Below are 19,124 nucleotides of genomic sequence, written 5' to 3'. Positions count from 1 at the left end.
AAAATTAGTTTTCAATACATTTTTATCGTTCAGAATGAATCAAATATGCACATATGGTACCACCTATCAACAACCAGGAATTCAACTAAACACATAATGCATTATGCTACAAAATTATGTATCAACAGGAAGAATCTTTCGGTTTTTAGAACTTTTAAAACTATGAACTGCATTTCGAAGTTAGACACGGTAATATAAGTAAGCTGTCAGACATAGTGACAAAATTTTACGATTTCCACGACGCATTATAACGGCATTGAAGTAATTGTGTCGAATACTGCATTCCAGATGACCATCGTTCTTGAGAACCAAATATGCTTATGCCTCCTTGTCATTCAATGCATAATATAAAAAAGCGGCAGAAAGATAAAGGGTTTATTTACAAGAAAGTTAACAACATCGAATTCCACCTAGCAAAATGTTCTTTTTTTCGCGAGAAACACGTTATTATTCCATTCAATGAAATTTCAGTGAATCTTATTTCCACACAACCTTAATTAAAATTAAATATCAAACTTTAGAGATCTATTTTTAGTTTAAAATGCAGCCATCATAGGCAATTCAAGTTAAGTGTTGACATAATTTACTGACTATTGCTTTAAATAACTTATCAAAAATCTTGTATAGTTTCTTGTATAGAAAATGGTTACTAGTTTCAACAAGGAATAAAATTACTCTTATTTTTCAATCAAATGAGTCACTTTTTGTGCTTTACACCTTAAATCAATCTCGGCAGTTAACAATTAAGTGAAGAAAATTCTCTATTGAGCAAAGCTATGAAGTATCAATTTAGAAATTAATTAACCATAATTTGAAAAAAAGCTTCCATGAAACGAAACTAGAAATAAATATACAGCATATTAAGAAAGTTTCATTTTATTTCAAACATAAACAGCTTATAAAACAAATGTATGAAAATCATTGGTGCTAATAATGTAAATTGTGTTTAAAATGAAAACAAAATCCAGTGATTAAATTATGTGCGCATTATACTGTATAACATCCTAAAGTATATTGAAACACTTAAGCAGCAATGAACATTATTGAAGGAATATTGAGAAAGTACCTCAAAAATGCTATGAAATCACATATTATATATATATATATATATGACACACACACACTGGTATCCGAGGTTAAGCATAATTTGTAAAATGTGAGTAAATACTAATGGATCGTCGTTCAAAATATCTTGAGAAAAACCATTTTTGAAAGTAAAACTGTATCTGTATGCGTAACTTTTCTGTCCACGTCTTCATGCGGAAAATAGAGGCGTTGCTCTTAAGCCTTATATTCACCTGTTTCAAAAAAACTATCGCTCACGACTCCATATTTATGGATGATAACGCGTCTTCTCACCGTGCAGGCCTGGTCAATGACTTTCTCGAAAATATGCAACTCATGCTATGGCCTCATCTGATCGAATCCTAACAAGCATGTGCAGGATATGTTAAAGAGACAGCTTACAGTCCCGCACTCAGAAAGCTCCGCTTCTGAAATGAAAAGTTCATGACGGTGGGTGACGGTTTTCCTAAGTGACCATACAATTTATTAAACTGCAATATCAATATTTATTATGCTTATTTCCCCTCCCCCACTGAAGTGTGATTTCTTATTTCTAATTTTCTTTATTTCTTTTCTAATTTTCTTTATTTCTTCGGATAATAAGATTAATTATTGTCGTTCAATCATATCATTTTCTTATTTTATAATACTCTTAAACTTGCATACCACGTTTTCTGTTATTTTGACTTAAGATTTCCCACATTATGCACTTATATAGCAATTATGCTTCATTTTTGGACACCAGTATATGCATGCACACTCATTATATATAAGTAAATTATAACAAATCAACAATAGCCTCAATAATGATGATGATCCGAGAGTAGAACTAAAGTTTGCTTCACACACACATATATATATATATATAAAGAAAAGAAAAGTATGTTTACACAACAATAAAAGAGACTGTAGCAATTTCCAGAAAGACATTAAGTACTTTAAAGTTTAAAATCATTCCTTAAATACTTAAGTCACTTTTCTTCTCCAATCATATAAACGGTTACATTGCCCAAATAATAATGAATATGACATCATTTGAATGCAAAGGAAACAGAAGAGTTATGCTCTTCTTGATTTATAACAATGGACTTAAAAAATCTGAATGGAATGTAAATACACATACAGTACACATATAAGAGAAATATTCAGCTGGTAACTTGACAACTGTTTACTAACTACATTTTAAATTTTCATTGCAGTTTTCAGTGGTACAATGAAGATGAAAATAAATTACAACAAAAATAACAAACCACCAAAGGGATTCGTTTAAAGAATATTTACAAATTTTTACTTTCAAAGCATCAGAGTAACTGAATTCTGAGATGAAAATAAAATAAAAATTTTAAACTACCAACTCCCTGAGCTGCGAAAATCTGGAGCAATACTGTGCTAAAGAAAATTAAAGAGAAATATCATAAAAGTAATTATTTTTGCAAGACTTTTAGTAGCAATTAAAACATTAACATGCATAATGTCAATTTCACAATTAGGAAAATAAATCTAATTCAGTTTCTAAAATTATGGCATTTGCCGTGAGACGGCAAAACCAGACAATAAGTGATTATATCGAATTCAATAAGTACTAGGCAATAATGACATCGAAAATAATTTTAAATAAATTATTTTCTTCCAGTATATACTGGATTAATGCCTTATTTAGTATTTCACTTTTCTAAATATACATATAAGAAACCATTTTAAAGTTAAATACCATTAAGCAATACTTTATTTCACTTATTTCTGGTGAATGACAAATAATCCAAATTCATATAATTTGTTTGTATTTCAACCTCTTACCAGCTCATGAATTACAGTTGCCGATGCTTTAATTTAGTTGCACATAAGCTCTGTTTCGAAGCAACACGAGAGCTATGTTGGGACGACCCTCGTAATTTTGAACAACGGTCCGATAACGAGAACGACATCCGAGCTAGCACCCAGCTCTCAAAATTGCCACACCATGCCAGCGAGGAGGATCTTTGCCCCATGATCAGATTTAACGTACACCAGACCCAAATACAAGGAGGATCCTTAGTAGAATCGGGTCACGAACCAGGAATTCTCCGGTCCTGAAGCTGAGACCTAACACTAGGCACCAATAATGCTTTAGATAAGTATTCAGAGCTTCATGTTGATTTCCTTTCAATGTCTAAAACTAAGAAATTGCATTCGTTCAAATTCATGCTGTTGCCATGAATGCACGCGCATCACTTTTATTAAAATTTGGAATGTAAATCCGACAAAGATGTCAAGAAAAATGCATCACAAAAATTGGAAATTCCCAATTTAAATTTAGAATTTTTAAAAATTGGGAAGGGGGGGGGGAATAATAGAAAAACGGTCTGCAAAATTCTAGTTTAAAAGATGATAGTTAATAAACTTCATACATTTCTTCAATGTATTTTAGTGTTTAAATAAAATACAATCCACACAAGCTTTCGCGTCAAACGCAGTGAAGAATATTTTTACAGATACCTTTTATTTTAACTTTTTTAATCACCAGTTAAACTCAATAACCTCCCAGTCATATTTCTGTTTCCCTGAGAAATTTGCAGCATATTGGAAATAAATTTTCAAATAATTTCAATGTGATTCTTTAAAGGCACCCAGCTTTTTTTTCTTTTTAAACATGGTCATAGCAAAGGAGAAAGCTAAAGTATGAACAAGATCACAAACTAAATTTTTATACAGAAAAAATAAGACAAAGACATTCTATTTATTCATTATTAAACGTCTCTTAAGAAATTATAATTGCGTATTCATCACAAATATGCTTATACTACACATTAAATCCAGCAGATAAATATTGTTATACACTTAAGTATTAATAATTGGAAGAAAAGACTTTAGTATGTTAATGTTTGATTTGAAAAATCTTATGTTACATAAGCTTAAAAAATTACAATTCAATGAGCACCATTAAAATTATTTTGATTGCTGAAGAAGAGCCCTGTTGAAAACTTGATGAATTAATGTTGTTAAAAGAATTTACTTTCAGAATGCAAAGTTATTGGTTAATTCACATTCAACTATTTTGGCATATTTTAATGTCTTATAAAATTCATCTTTTAAATCCGATTTCAAGCAATACTTTCCTCATACTAACAAACTAATCTGTCACAAAAACTATACTGTAAGAATGTATCTATAATCAATCAAAAACAAAAACATGATATATAATTTCTTTAGACTGAGGGATGAATAGCCAATAAAATTAAACTGAATGCATATGTAAAAATTAGTATTTCTAAATCACAGATTTAGAATTCATTTGATATAGATGATTTCCATATTTACTCACAAAAAGTCTTATTTTAAACAAATATACACAAAAAATATTTTAAAGTTAATTACTAAATAAAAAAAGTAATACATCATTTACAAAAATGGTTACCTAAAAACAGTTTGATGAATTCAGTTTGTCCTTGCACAAATTGAAAAAGGAATGTATAACATATAAAAAGCAGAAAAATCCGGCTATCACATTTTTCAAAACACAAACATCATTTTAATACGGTTCTTATACAAAACCTTTTCTGCATTTCTTTACACAAAAAACAAGGAATTCAAAATATACAGAATAAGACTTTAAATCACAATGGCCAGTCAGTTTATTATAAATTCACATATACAAAAAGATTTCTGCAATGGCCATTGCCAGATCACTTTTAGAAATAAGAAAGTTTTTTTTTTTTTTTTTTTGCTTTGAAACCACAATGATTTTTTTAAAATCTGTAATGTGTACGTAAGGGGGAAAAAATCCAAAGTGCAAATAAATAAGATGAAATAAAGCTTTTTAAGGATTTTTAAATGCTAATACAAGTAAAAGTTTACTTTTGAATAATTTAATGTATAATGAAATAAAAATCAGTTTTAAAATGTCAAAAACCTAAACACCTTCCATGAGTAAAAGGATTTTGTAAAAACTGCATCCACCATATATCATACACAGAAAATGATTCACTAAAATGTATCATGGTGCATATTCAGGTAATTGACTGATTTTATTCTTTTCTTCTTCTGTGTCATCACGAGAAATAAATAATGTGTGGCCATATCCACAAGCAACACTATGAATATGTATTCCATCTAAAGGCTTTACTTCTTGGGGAGTTGTAGAAGATTTTGGCCTCGATTCTCCATACCTTTTAAGACAAAATTTTTATTTTAAGAGTTCAATAAATTGAATAAATATAAAAAAGAAACAACTACTCATAAAATAAATCCTACCCCAGTTCACCATAAGTTGGTGATGGTCCCCAAGAAATCACACTTTCATCAGCAACACACACAATACTACAATTGGAACATCCAACATCTCGAACTTGCCAACCAACAAGATCTTGCACAGGCTTAGGATACATAGTTGCTTCACCAGCTCTTTTGTTTTGCCCCCAAAAAAATAACACATCTGCAAAATAAAAGTAGCATATTCTCTAAATTTCTGTGAACTACAAAGCTATTGTCATATTCATCCTATAGTAAGAATATAAAATAATATATTTCAAGGGTGTCAATTATTATCCAACAGCAAATTGTGGTAATAAAAGGACGGAAAAAATTGTACAAGTAAATGAAAGGCTGTAAAAGATAATAACTGATCCTTGGATCAGTTAAAAGCAGATGACAGAAATTCAAACAACCAACTTTGAAGGGAAAATATCCATAAACATTATAGGAATAAAAGAAAATATGCAGTATGTGACAGGAAAAAAATGCAGTATGAAAGATCACATTTATTTTACATTTGCTACGCATTCAATACATTTTTTATACTGTCAAATATTTTAAATTGATCACATTTAATATTTCATTAATACTATAACCTCACCAAAATTAGCTTTGCATATCAATAGCCAAATGCGTTATGATTAAAGTTCTGTATATACAATTGAGACAATACTTATTTGCTATTAAAGGGCCAAACGCATTTCCGATGGGGTGCTTTTTTTTTTTTTTTTTTTTTTTTTGGTCTACAGTAGTTTTAAAAAATTAAGAAAACAATTTTATAAAAAAAGACTTCAAGATAATGACAAGGAAAATTTAGATTAATTCTTTTTCCTTTTTTAAATTTGAAGGCATTTTCTTTTGTCGCTAATATACAAAATCGTTCTTGGAAATAAGTTTCTTTGCATACCTTAAAAAAAAAAAAAAAACCTCACATTTTAAGCACTATCTAATAAGAATAAATCGAATTAGGAAAAGCTTGAATAATATACGCCAGAAATTCTGTATAGAATTTGTTTAGACGATGTTTATCTGTTTATACCTATTAGGGTGTATAATGAGAAATTGCTGCAAAAAATAAGCATATTTCGTATGTGCATGCATATGTAGACAAACGTATATTCTAAACATATGATGTTTTCTGTTGCATAATGTAAATTTTTATGGAAAAATTTAATAAAGGATACCTGTTTCTTTTGGCAAAAATGGTAATGCAATTGTCACTAGTAAAAAGATTAATTTTTATAATGTTAACAATAAAAAAATCTGAGCTTTTTCAAAAGTTCTTCAAATTAGCAAATTACCAGTTAATGTTGATAGATGCATCATTTTTGGAAATGCCAACACTGATGTAGAAGCATAGATGACAAAAACAGAAAGGGTAAAAAAACATTTGTCAGGATGCATTTCATCAAAATTTGGCCAAAACATTAGAGGATGCATTAAAAAAATTAATACCATATCCATTAAAAACGTTTTAAGAAACTTTCAATTTGCTTTTTTAAAAATCTTATTAATATCCACTCTTTAAAATCCTAATAGATATAGAATATAGATATTGATGGAATCAAATCTATTGATTGTGGGAAAAATCTTTGTAAAAAAATATTTTCATACTTTACCTAACTTTTTTTCCCAAGTGTCAAACATTTTAAAGTAATACGCCGATAAAATGGAGATAGTGCCAAAACGGTATAAATTATGAAGTACTATTTATTGCTCCAGGACTGGATAGGTTTTTCTTCCACTGAGAAAAGCCCCTTCCTTTTCCAAGTACTGGTATGCATATTTAAACATTTCAGAATATTTAAAAGATGCTATCGTCGTAGAAAGGGGAGGGGCGGGACGGAGACAAATTTAAGAAAACTATCAATGCACTATAGAATTTTCTAGATATAAGTTGCACTTAATTGTTTTCAGTTTCTTCCAAAAAATTTTGACATACCAATCTAATAAAAAAAATTATCTGTATTTTATTGAAGCTGAAATTTTGTACAGAATACACTGCTTAACCTAAGTTATATTTATATTTTCATAAAGTGTACAATTAAAAGGCCATTTATATTGGGGACTAAATAACCAAAATTTAATTAAAGACAACGAAAATCAAGGCATTATATACAATCTTATGCAAAGTTCTTCTACAGTAAAAAGCTTTGTAGAAAAGCCGACGGGGAGATTCGACCTATTATCTTCCACCCAGAAATCCAGGTACCAAAGTAGGCTGAGCAATAATGTTGTGTGATATATTACATAATATTGCGAATATAGTTTCATATTATATAATATTATACAGAATGTGTGCTACTGGGGAAATTCAATTTCAACAGACAGCCGTCAAGACTAAAATAGCATAAATCCTGCAGTGGAAAGACAAATAACTGCTGAAGCAAAGATAAAATCACGACTGTCACTAGTTTAGAATGTCCCAAAACTTTCTAAGGGTAAAATAGGACAAAGTGGAATAGGAGAATAAACATATAATAAGCTTCAGAAAAAGAAAAAGAAAAAAAAAGCGATAAGAATATTTCTATAAAAATGCATCTATGTTAGACAATATGATATACAAACCAAAGAGAAAAAGTATGAATATAATAGATATAACAAAGTGAAAACTGAAGATTAACCAGAGTAAAGATGAAAAGTGCTTAAAACATATGAAAAGGGGGCGAGAGAATAGAAAAGACATGCGAAACGGCTGCGCAAAAAACTGCGATTCAAGGAACACCGTGAAAATAAGATGTGAAACTTGGCGAGCGAGGTATTAATTTGCTCATCAGGAGAAGAAATCAATACACGTCGCAAAAGGAATTATAGCATTTTCTGCAGACAGTAGCGGACAATTAAGTGAAATGATTTAATGTCTTACCCCAAATACAAATGGAAAAACAATAGAAATCTGAAATAAAAAATACAAAAGGTAAGAGCACAATATTTTCAATTTTGTTTATCCTTGATATAAGGGAAAATAAATAATGAAAGAGTATTTAACGAATTCAGCTGCATCGGCCTTCTACCTACGTGGAGAAGTATATTATACAACACGACTTCGTGACAGTTGCCATTTGAGGATGGCTAGAATAAAATTATGATTTTTTTTTTAACTATTTGGGACCTTTAAAGTCTGTCTTAAGCAACCCTGATGTAATTTTAAAATAACCACACCAACATCTGTTTGAGATGCAATACCTTACTTGCATCTCAAAGCCACTGATTAAAGGCTTAAAAATGGAGGTGGGGTGATATTGATGGTGAGGTTATCCATTAAGCGCTTGATTTGATATTTTACTGAATTTTTTTCATTGCATATTTTATTAATTCCTACCAGTTGAATTAAACTATATTTGTAATTTTAAAAAAAGAAGATACACTTCATTTGCACCGGTCTTCCTCCTACGCGGAGAATTCGTTGTCCTTTTTCTTTGTTATTTTCTTTATTATCATTTTTGTTTAGCCTTCACATATTATTCACCTCCCTTTGTTTTTTTGTTTTTTTTTAATTTTTTACCTCAGATTTATATATCCCTTTTCCACTTTTATATTATTTGGGGTGAAGACAGCAACATTTCACTTAATTGTCAGACGCTGCCTGCAGATAATGCTACCATTTTGCCGCGGCTTCAGCCGCGAAATGTAACCAGGCAACGAAAAAGAATGGGGGAGGGATCACCATTTTATATGCGTTTCTAGAAGTTATAGAGAACAAAGTTAAAAAGTACCTTAAAATGTACAATTAATTCTTAAACAGTTTTACTGTGACTCTTTTGTTGTTTTCCCTTCTAGCTACAGGTAGAACAGAAAATTTACAGCCCAAGGGCAAGAACTATAGATTTCAGATTAATGTCAATTACATTTAAATTTTACTCCCGCTATTTGCAAATGGTCATAATCATTATCAGTTTCTACAACCGCTTGGAAGTCTGACAATATCAATAGAATTTTTAGATCAAGACAGTGGTCAATATCTATAAATTGTATTTATAATTATTCTACAATAGAATCATAATCTCAATTGATGAATCTTCTCATATTAGTAATCTATTTAAAACAACTTTTATATGCAAATAGTTAAGTTTAAATATCTGAATAAGTAAGTTTAGGGTGCATGATTTAGCACTACTATACCATTTGAGACCCCAATCATAATCAAGCTTAAATGTTAGTGTTATTTTATTAGGGAATTATCGATTAAGATATGACGAATTTTGTCTGAGTTCCCCAAAACGAAATATCATTTTAACATTTATACAAAATACTTTAATATTTTCTTTTTTAGCTAAATACCCCCACCATCAGATATGTAATTGCCTACCAAACTAAGTCCGTACATATCACGATAAGGAAATTTTAAAAATAGTAAGTAAATTGTCTTTGACTATTACATGAACAGAAACAAAATTTAACAAGCCCGGGATAGTAAGTGTAAGATTTTCACTATATTTAGCAACCAAGAAAATTTTATTTGCCACTTTTAAGAGCTAAGAGCTTTTTTAGATGAAACCATCATAAGATGTGACAAACCTGTAATGAAACTGATGACAGAACAATACCAAATCTTATCTGATTTCTAATTGTTGAAATGAATATTTTTAGATCTAATTTTTTAACAGAATGAACTGCGATGTTTAGAAATTTCAGATTAAAAAATATTATCGCTTTTTACGTCTAAAATTTAAAAGTAAAAGGCTTTTTCAAAGTCTCCAAAATTTAATTAAAAACATTTTTTTAAATCCTATGCAAAAATAAGTTAAAACTTCATAACTTTAAAAAAAATTTCAGAAAAACGTGATTAAACATTTTTATGAAAAAATGAAAGGGATTGAACAATTTGTAATTTTGATAAATAGAAACGAATTCACGAAGTTAAAAAGCCAGCATTGTAGTTAAATCCAAAATTAAAATGCGTCAGTTTCCCCGTTTTTAAAAAGAATTTTTTGAAGCCAACGCGAGACAATATACAGCACTGCTTCAAAACTTAGCAGCACTCATGGAATAAAGAATCTTTTTCTATGAACTGCTTTAAACTTTAAACGTTCAAAAGAAGCATCTCTTAAAAATCATGATATTAACAGTTCTAAAACCACGTGTCGAAAACATTTTACGAAGCAATGATATTGTCTTGAATTTTATTACAATTAAATCATCTGGATTTGAAAATTCAAAAATATTAATTCAGCAGATTTCTTTGTTACTAAAAAACAAGGCTTGCATGAGGCAATGTTTGAGATTCTCAAAAAAAAAAAAAAAAAAAAAAAAAAAAAAAAAAAAAAAAAATCTCACCAGTGCAACCAGTAATATCTGTTTGAGATAACACTGAATTATTACTGTATTCAGTACCGGAAAAGAAAACTCTCTGCACAGCCCCATTAGTGACTTTGACTTTTTTCTACTACTGTGCGCTAGGAATAGATGATGTAATTGAGAAAATATATCTTATCTAGAACTCCCTCTGGTTGCATCAATGAATTCAACGAGCTGAAATTTTGGCAGGGCCACTGAAATGCAGAGTTGCCACTCAAATCCGGAATAAAAATCCCGCGTTTTCTCTGTACATATATGCAATATAAGAGGAAATGTGCGAACAGTACTCGTGTTATTTATGATGGAATAATAATACTCCATAATTTTAATGAGTAGAAAAAGCATGTTTGTTCAATACATACGGATTTAAGCAAGATGCAGTTTTTGAAACATTAAAAGTTCTGGATATTCGTTCAAATATTTTTATAGTATTCTTCACAAATATAAAATACTCTACTAAAAAGCCCATTTTTTTTTTCCAGTTTCAGTAGTTTCACTAGTAATCAAATAGCTTATAATTACTATTCCAATATCGGTATTGTTTTATTTTTTCTCAACCTAAAGATTTTTAAGAACATCAAGCCTTTATCAAAAATAAGTTGATGGTGTGAGCTAGAAGCTATAAGCCAAAGGTCACTCTTAAGGATAGTGAATAAGCCCAAGAAAATGACTGCCTTCAATTCATCCTTAGCAGATCAGCCATTCAGGTGAATTAGCTAACTGAACTGATGCACTGAATCAGCCATTTATGGATCACCAATACATGTTTTTTAAAACTCCACAAGCAGCAAGGAGTAAGCAAAACCGCAATATTTATCATCAAGCGATGAAAAATAATAACAGAATGTGTTGGGGAGAAAAAAAAAGGAGTCGAGTTCCTTAGAACTGGGCCACACACTGATGGGGTTTTTTTATAATAAAAAATTATACTTGCATTCACAATTACGAAACTCATTACACTGTAATTTATGACACAAATGTATTTCCAATAATTACATTGGAATTCGTGATATTTTAAGAATTATAAATTCCTTCAAGTTGTCTAACCAAGAAAATCAATGACAAATTATATTAAAGACTAATTACAAACTTTCAATGAATGGCGCTCTGAAATTGCACACACTTTCTCACTCTGTTATACAGATTGGAATGTTTTGAGTTTAACCACTTCCAATAATAAACGATATATATATCATGTTATTAAAAAAAATCTGTTTTGCTAATCTTTCATGCTAAGAAAAATTCAAAAGATTAAAAACTATTTTAAATGAAACAAATATTTACATGATTATTTAAATATTTTAATAGTACAAGTTAATTACACAATTAATAATTAATACAATCAATTTAAAACACTGCATCTGAAAAACCAATGATATTGTTGCAAAAAGGCTGTGAAACTTTCTTTCTTAAAAAAATCAATCATACTGTAATTCTTCATAAATGATGTATGAAAATGGTTGTTGTGAAAAAGTGCACTTCTTTTTGGGGTACAGTTATACGGACATGAGAAATGCCAAACCTGTAGCAGAGAACTGGCATTTCTCATACGATTCCTGCTTTGAAGCCATAACAAGCTCTTCGTGCCTTTCCTGAATTATGAAATAGCTGTTAGGCACATCAAGAAAAATGGCCCAATATAGTTGGAGACTGATAAAGTTAGAACTTTGAACATTTATAAGTCATTAGTCCGCTGTAAGTTTTATTTTGAATTTTTAAACCTGATACTGAAATTGGAGGAGCAATGATTTATTAAACAGTAATCTAAGATGCCAACTAATCTTGTTCTGCGATAAAAACCAATCATTTCTCCCATCTTTTCTGTGCAGATAGCTTTCTTTTTAAAAATGAAAATTCGCACACGAAAGAAATAAAGTTTTTCCTGAATTCTAGGACACTGACTATTTACATAAAAAGTGATAAGAACTATTGAAAATTATGAATTAAATTGAAACAAATTGAAATTATGAATTAAATTGAAACAAATTTGTATGTTGAAAAGGTTTAATTTTATTCTAAATTACTTTACTTTACTCGATTTCAGAAAATTGTGATGCTTAAAATGTCATGAGCATCTCATCCATAATTCTCAGTTAAATCCAATACTTCTGAAAAACCTATCCGAATTGAATTCCTATTTTTGTTATATAAAACCTTACGAATAATACAAAGTGCAACATAATTGAAATTTGCAAAGATACCTTTAAGTTTATTCTGAACTTAATAATGATATAATCAGAACAGGGATGAATACTAAATCAGAATTAGTTTTCTAATTAATGCAAAATAAGATTATAAAAACAGGATTTGCAAATTTGACAAGCATATGCCTGAAATGTTGTATTAAGAAAAGAAACAGAAGACAATTCCAAAATAATAAAAGTTTAAAAATAAATAAATTGATATAGATTCCTTACAGAATAAGTTCAAATACACACACTTAGTACTTAATAAAATCAGAAGTTTGATCCTTTTTTACTATTAATATTTTGTACAGAAAAAGTAATGGCTAAAATTAATTACCTACGAATATGAATTCCTTGGTATCCACTAACGATTAACATATAAAAGCTAATTCAATCATATTATTTGGAATAATAATATTTATGTTTATAATTATTAAAAAATTAGTTACTAAATTAATTTTCACAAAAATCTTTAGTAATACCTCTCTTATGCTTCAGTATTTCAGAAAAATTCGAAGTATTTATAGCATAACAAAGGCCATACTTATCGCATCAAGTCAGCTATTGTTGGGCAATATAATGTAAACATCAAATGTGACAAAGAATATTTACTAACAGCAATTAAGAGGGTACCAACTGGCGCAAAAGCATATGGGAATAATAAATTTCTCTGAACAATACAAATTGTACCAAATTATTTTTAAAAGCCAATTAAAACTAATTCTCCCATAAGTTTCTATTAATTTTTAAAAAGTTACATAGACTTAAATGTTGGGAATGGCAACTCATAATACAATAAATAAAATTATTCAAACAACTATAATATAATTCAACAAGAATGACAATATAATAAATACAACATAATAGTTCATAAATAAAAATTTCCAATTAAAAAACAATCTTCATACCCCACAATATTTGTGAGAAAATATGAGGAGATCGATTCAGTAGTTTCAAATTCTACATCATACAAAACATTTATAAGTTTTGCTTTAATTTACACAAATTTTTCTCCTCGCTGCACTAATTATCAGCTTTTACAAGAAAAGTTATATATTTTATATAGCTTTATTCCAGCTAAAATTAGCCAGCTATAAAATAACTTTTGTCTTCGAGTAAAACTCTTATCTAAAACTTGTACATCTACAAACTTGAACTACCAACTTTTATCGTGTAAGACTCAGATTCCAGCAAAATGAATTTTGTTTTTGTTTTATCTATTAATTAATGTCAATTGTAAGTCAGTTCCTGAAAATAAAATCAGCTTTTCGAGTCCTTCTCCAAAATATTCATTTTTATAGTAAAATTAGAATGCATGAAATACATATAGTGAAGCAGCAGAAGATTTTAAGTTTTAATAAGTTGCACATGAGAAGACACTTTTGAAAAGGAGATAGCACAAATTAAACACAATTAAGAGCAAAATTACAATTTATTTCTCACCAAGTTCATTAATTGCCATACTGTAAGTACCACCAGCGAAAACTTTTTTCACACCTCTCACATTTCTAGGACCATCAAAGGCCTTGATCAATCTAGGAACCATTTCATCCTTTGGATCAGAATGACCAAGTCTTCCATAACCACCAAAACCAAAAGAGTAACAACGCTTTTTGGCGTCTACAGCAACCTAAAGAACACATCCATAATCAATGATACAATGAGAAAAAAAAATAAAAAAAAATGGAGGAAAATGGCCAAACAACATTTACATATAAACCAAAATGGCTTACAGTATGATTCACACCACAAGCCACACCAGTTATTTGTACATCATCAACTAACGATACATGTCCTTCTCTTGTTTTTTCAATGAAAGCTATAATTCGTCTAGGTATTAATTCACATCTGAAAGACAATTTGTTGCTAGTAACAAAATATCTGCCATCAGAGTTGTGACCTGAAAATGCATAAAAGTAATCAAGGTAAGAAATTTTTAAGTAAACAAATAATTTATTACATGGAAAAAATTATATCTGAAAATTTAACAAAAGGGAATGAAATGTACTGTAACTGAATTACACACTCTAGACCTACATATGTATTGATAGGGATATTTCATAATGAAATGTTAATGATAGCCGTTAATAATAATAATTAATTAATTATAAAAATACACACCATTGAATATGCATGCAGACATACATACATTAGTCAGTGTAAAAAATGTTTTAAATTTTTTTTCCAGATTTTTTTAAATGTGCATTCTTTAAAGTTTAATACTTATTTCTATACTTGCACAACTTCTATCCAAAAACAAATTATGCCTTTTTGGTTTTGACAAAAGCAGCGAGTACCAATAAATTAAAACAGCTTTTAAAAAGATTAACAATAAAACTCGCCGATCATTTTCAACGTTTCTTAAAATTAATAAATTATATATTAATCTGGATGGATACGTTTTTCAGAAAATGTCGGTCGGCAAAGATGTAGAAGAAAAGAATGTCTATATTATATATATATATATATATATATATATATATATATATATATATATATATATATATATACGCAACAACAATCAAGATTCAACATGGCTGGGGTGGAAAATGTAATTTCCTCCTGCGCAAATTGAATATATTTAATAATTTAGAATCTATTTTATTTGCATAAAGTTAAGAGTTAGAGCATTCCAGGATGGCTAACATCACAAGATTGATTAAATTTAAACGAAATTGACGATAGAATACTGTCATACTCTGAGTTTCTTATAACACTTTTTTAATAGAAAAGAATTTTAAAAAATAATCAAACGTTCCACATTTCAAAAATTTAATAAAAACCTGCCTTTTACACAATATGAAAAAAAAATCTTGATTTAAATTTTTAAAAACTACAGAAAAACGCAATTGTATATTTTATGAAGAAATGAAAATGATTTAACAATTCCTAATTTTCATAAATAATTGAATCAAATCCCCAAAGTTAAAATGATGCAAGCTCTAAAGTTAGAAACAAAATAAATGCAAAAAAAAAAAAAAAAAAAAAAAAGCCAAGGGTTTTTTTTTTTTTTTTTTTTTTTTTTTAAGTTAGCGCGAGACAATATATTGCACTGCTTCTAAATTTAATAACACACATCAAGTGAAAAATACTATTCAATGAACTGCTTTAAAGTTTATTATATTAAAGCAGAGAAAAACGATAAAAGAGGCAAAACCACGTGACTAAATGATTCGATGAAAAATTTATATTGCTTCGAATTTCATTCCAATAAAAGCCCCTTTGGGATAACCATTCAAGTATTGCAAGCAGTTTTGCAAGTTGTTGAAAAAAATTAAGAGAATGTTGAAGAAAAAAAGGTCATGAATCATTATCTTAATATGTGTTGGCATCACTTGATCCGTCTCACCCTGGATTTCTTCCCTTTTGTAGGCTTTCTTTCTTGATACATCTGTTATACAAACTCTTATAACTATGCTTTTAATTTATCGTACTCAATGTCTAAAAAAAAAAAAAAAAAAAAAACTTTCTTTGCATTTTTCGAGAAAATTAAACCCTCTATAACGATTATTCCTCAAAAGTAGCCATTTTTCAAGTGCTTCAAAATGGTTTACATATTTAGGCACTTTTCATGGCGCTATGCATCCTGATTGAGTTCTAATATAGAAATAAAGAGACATTTTTGACATTAATTAATTAAACATAATGCAAAAAATAAATAATCCAGAAGTAATTAAAATATATATGACATAGTAAAGAAACCTTAAAATGTGGATAAAATAAGAAATTTATCCAAATATATAAAATATATTAAACTATTAATTTACAGATAAATATACAGCATTGCTAAATTAATTGTAAAATAAAGGCTTTCAGTATTATCTTTAGATAGAAAATAACATATTTTTCTAACTCTTGTAAATAGTAAAAATCTTGATAATAGATACCTTGAAAGTGATTTTTTAAAGTATTAACAATTACCTAACTGTCCGTATTCAGGGCAGCCAAAGCTATACATTCCGCCTTTGACATCAACTATAACACTGAATTCAGCGCCACAAGCTACTTTGGTAATAGACCTCCCTTTAAAAGACACCTAAAACAATTTGATTAAATTAAAAATTTTGTAGCCAGAATTAGAATTCACAAATTCTAACTTTTGGTGTCAAACTGAACTTTTCACTAATTGTTCTCGAGGAACTTTCCAACATATAAAGAAAATGAAATGCAGACATAAAATAATGTGTAGACTTTGCATAAAATATCACCAAAAACATTTACCAAATAGAGTTTTAAAAAATCAAAATTATCAATGGAATAATACCAACCGACCTTCAATTTTTTTAAAAGTAAATTGAGAACCCATATCATAATCATGTACAACATTTTTAAAAAGATGGAAGTTGCTTGTAATAGCAAATTAATAAATAAAAAAATAAGTGAAGTACAATCCCTTGTGACTGCAAACCAACAGATATACTAAAATCAATAACAAAGTCATTTAGTACCAATACAAATATCAAAGTCATAGATTTATCAATACTATAAGAATAGATCATGACACATAAATGCAAATAGCATAATTTATTTCAAAAAATTAACAATCAAAAATAGTAGTATACACTTTTGAATAAGAAACACCAGAAAGATACTGTCTATAAACAAGTTTTAATTTGCTTCCTGATTTATAACATTCCTGCTAAACTGCAATAAATAAAAACATAAAAGAAAAATTCACAATAACTTGTAAATACACAAAAGAGAAAAATCTTTAAAACTTGCATTCAACGTTGGTTCTAACTAATACCTTAAGGTATCTGATATTAAAATAAGAATTCTTTATAGAACAAAAAAGACAACTAGAAAAAACTTCATCAATTCATTAAACTTTACATACCAAATAATGTATTAAAAAAAGTAGGAAACAATCCTGAAATAAAAAACAATGGTACTTGAGATACCGACCTTGGACATTCAAATTAATAAGTGAATATTTCACAACTATTAATAATATTCTTCACTTAATTCATTCAATAATTTTTCATTACTGAAAGTAAAAGTTAATTTGCTTAAGTTTTATGCTTTACTTTTGTTACCACATCTAATTTAAAAATATTACTGACACCTGGACTATGAATACATATATAGACATAACAATCAACAAACAAATTGTTTCAAAACAGAAAATTATATTTCCTACTAAAAACAAATATCTTGACCTCAAAATATATGTTAAATTTAAGAATGATATATTCAGCGAGCAAATTTACAGAACAATGCCAATGCAATAAATTGTTGTTCCCATAATTCCATTCTCAACCCACTGACCTCTTACTGAATATGCATAAAACAAGGTGCATAGTAAGAAACTGCTATAAAAATTAAACACTTTTTAAGAATCTTAGTATAAAAAAAAAGCCTCTTTTGTACCTGCATGCATACATACATACATAGATAGACCTACATATTGTCTAAACACATGATGTTTTGCTTCATAAAATTGCAGTTTTTGTTGAAACATTTCCAACATTTAAAACAATGTAAACATTTTTTTCATTTTAATATTAATTTCTACATTCACATAATGTCTTCTATTCTTTGGGCGGGGGGGATGGCTTTTTCGATAATGATAATTTGCATAGAGATCTTTTATAAGATTAGCAATAAAAATCTGATCTTTTTCAACATTTCTTAAGACCTACAAAGTACTATTAAATTGGAATGACACATCATTTCTGAAAAGTCAACACTGATGTAGAAACATAGTATGACTAAAAAATTTAGGACGCATTTCGATAAGTGTTGATGAATCTTTACACTGTAGAGCCCCTTGAATTTTACCCAAACAAACATTTTACCCAATACGTAACCACCTAATAAATTCACAGACATCATGATTGGAAGTAAATGAGTTGTACATAACTTTTATACACAGCAAAGAATGAGATTCGTCATAGCTGGAATCGGAAGTGTAAACTTCCTCTTGCACTAATACATTATACTTAATAACCTAGAAAATTTTACTTGCAACCTCAAGAAGTTAAACATTTCTAGATGGCAACCATTACAAGATTTGGCAAAACTGCCATAGAACTGATGACAGAATATGGTTTTGTTCTTATTTAATTTTTTAAATCAATTTTTAAAAAAAAGAATAGCAGAATTTAGAAATGTCCAAATTATAAAAACAAAAATATCTAATTACATTCCCAACCTTTAACATCTCCAAAATTCAATAAAATCTGCTTTTTAATCCATATGCAAAAGCTTTAACTTAAAATGATATCAAATGCTTTACAAAGAAATGTAAATGATAAACCACTTCTATTTTAATAAATTATGGAAAAAAATACGCGGAGACCAGCTCGGAAATTAGATGCAAATTGTAACTTAAAAAAAAAAAAA

At 28.7% G+C, this 19,124-nt stretch overlaps 1 protein-coding gene across 1 annotated transcript in view; it reads right to left on the bottom strand.

Annotated features, from left to right (window-relative positions):
• Nucleotides 1-900: 900 nt before the first annotated feature.
• LOC129958621 (protein RCC2 homolog) overlaps nt 901-19,124 on the bottom strand; it is a 53,742-nt gene continuing 35,518 nt past the window's right edge. Inside the window, exons 6-10 of the mRNA XM_056071219.1 lie at nt 16,701-16,815; nt 14,513-14,679; nt 14,223-14,409; nt 5,296-5,476; nt 901-5,210 (exon numbers count right to left, since the gene is read on the bottom strand). Of these exons, the coding sequence (XP_055927194.1) occupies nt 5,039-5,210; nt 5,296-5,476; nt 14,223-14,409; nt 14,513-14,679; nt 16,701-16,815 (822 nt within the window). The 3' untranslated portion in view covers nt 901-5,038. The remainder of the gene's footprint in view (nt 5,211-5,295; nt 5,477-14,222; nt 14,410-14,512; nt 14,680-16,700; nt 16,816-19,124) is intronic.

Source organism: Argiope bruennichi, chromosome X1, assembly GCF_947563725.1.
Source record: "Argiope bruennichi chromosome X1, qqArgBrue1.1, whole genome shotgun sequence".
In the NCBI taxonomy this organism is placed as follows: domain Eukaryota; kingdom Metazoa; phylum Arthropoda; class Arachnida; order Araneae; family Araneidae; genus Argiope; species Argiope bruennichi.
The sequence above is the reverse complement of the archived record's forward strand: the minus strand, read 5'-3'. Positions and strand labels throughout refer to the sequence as shown.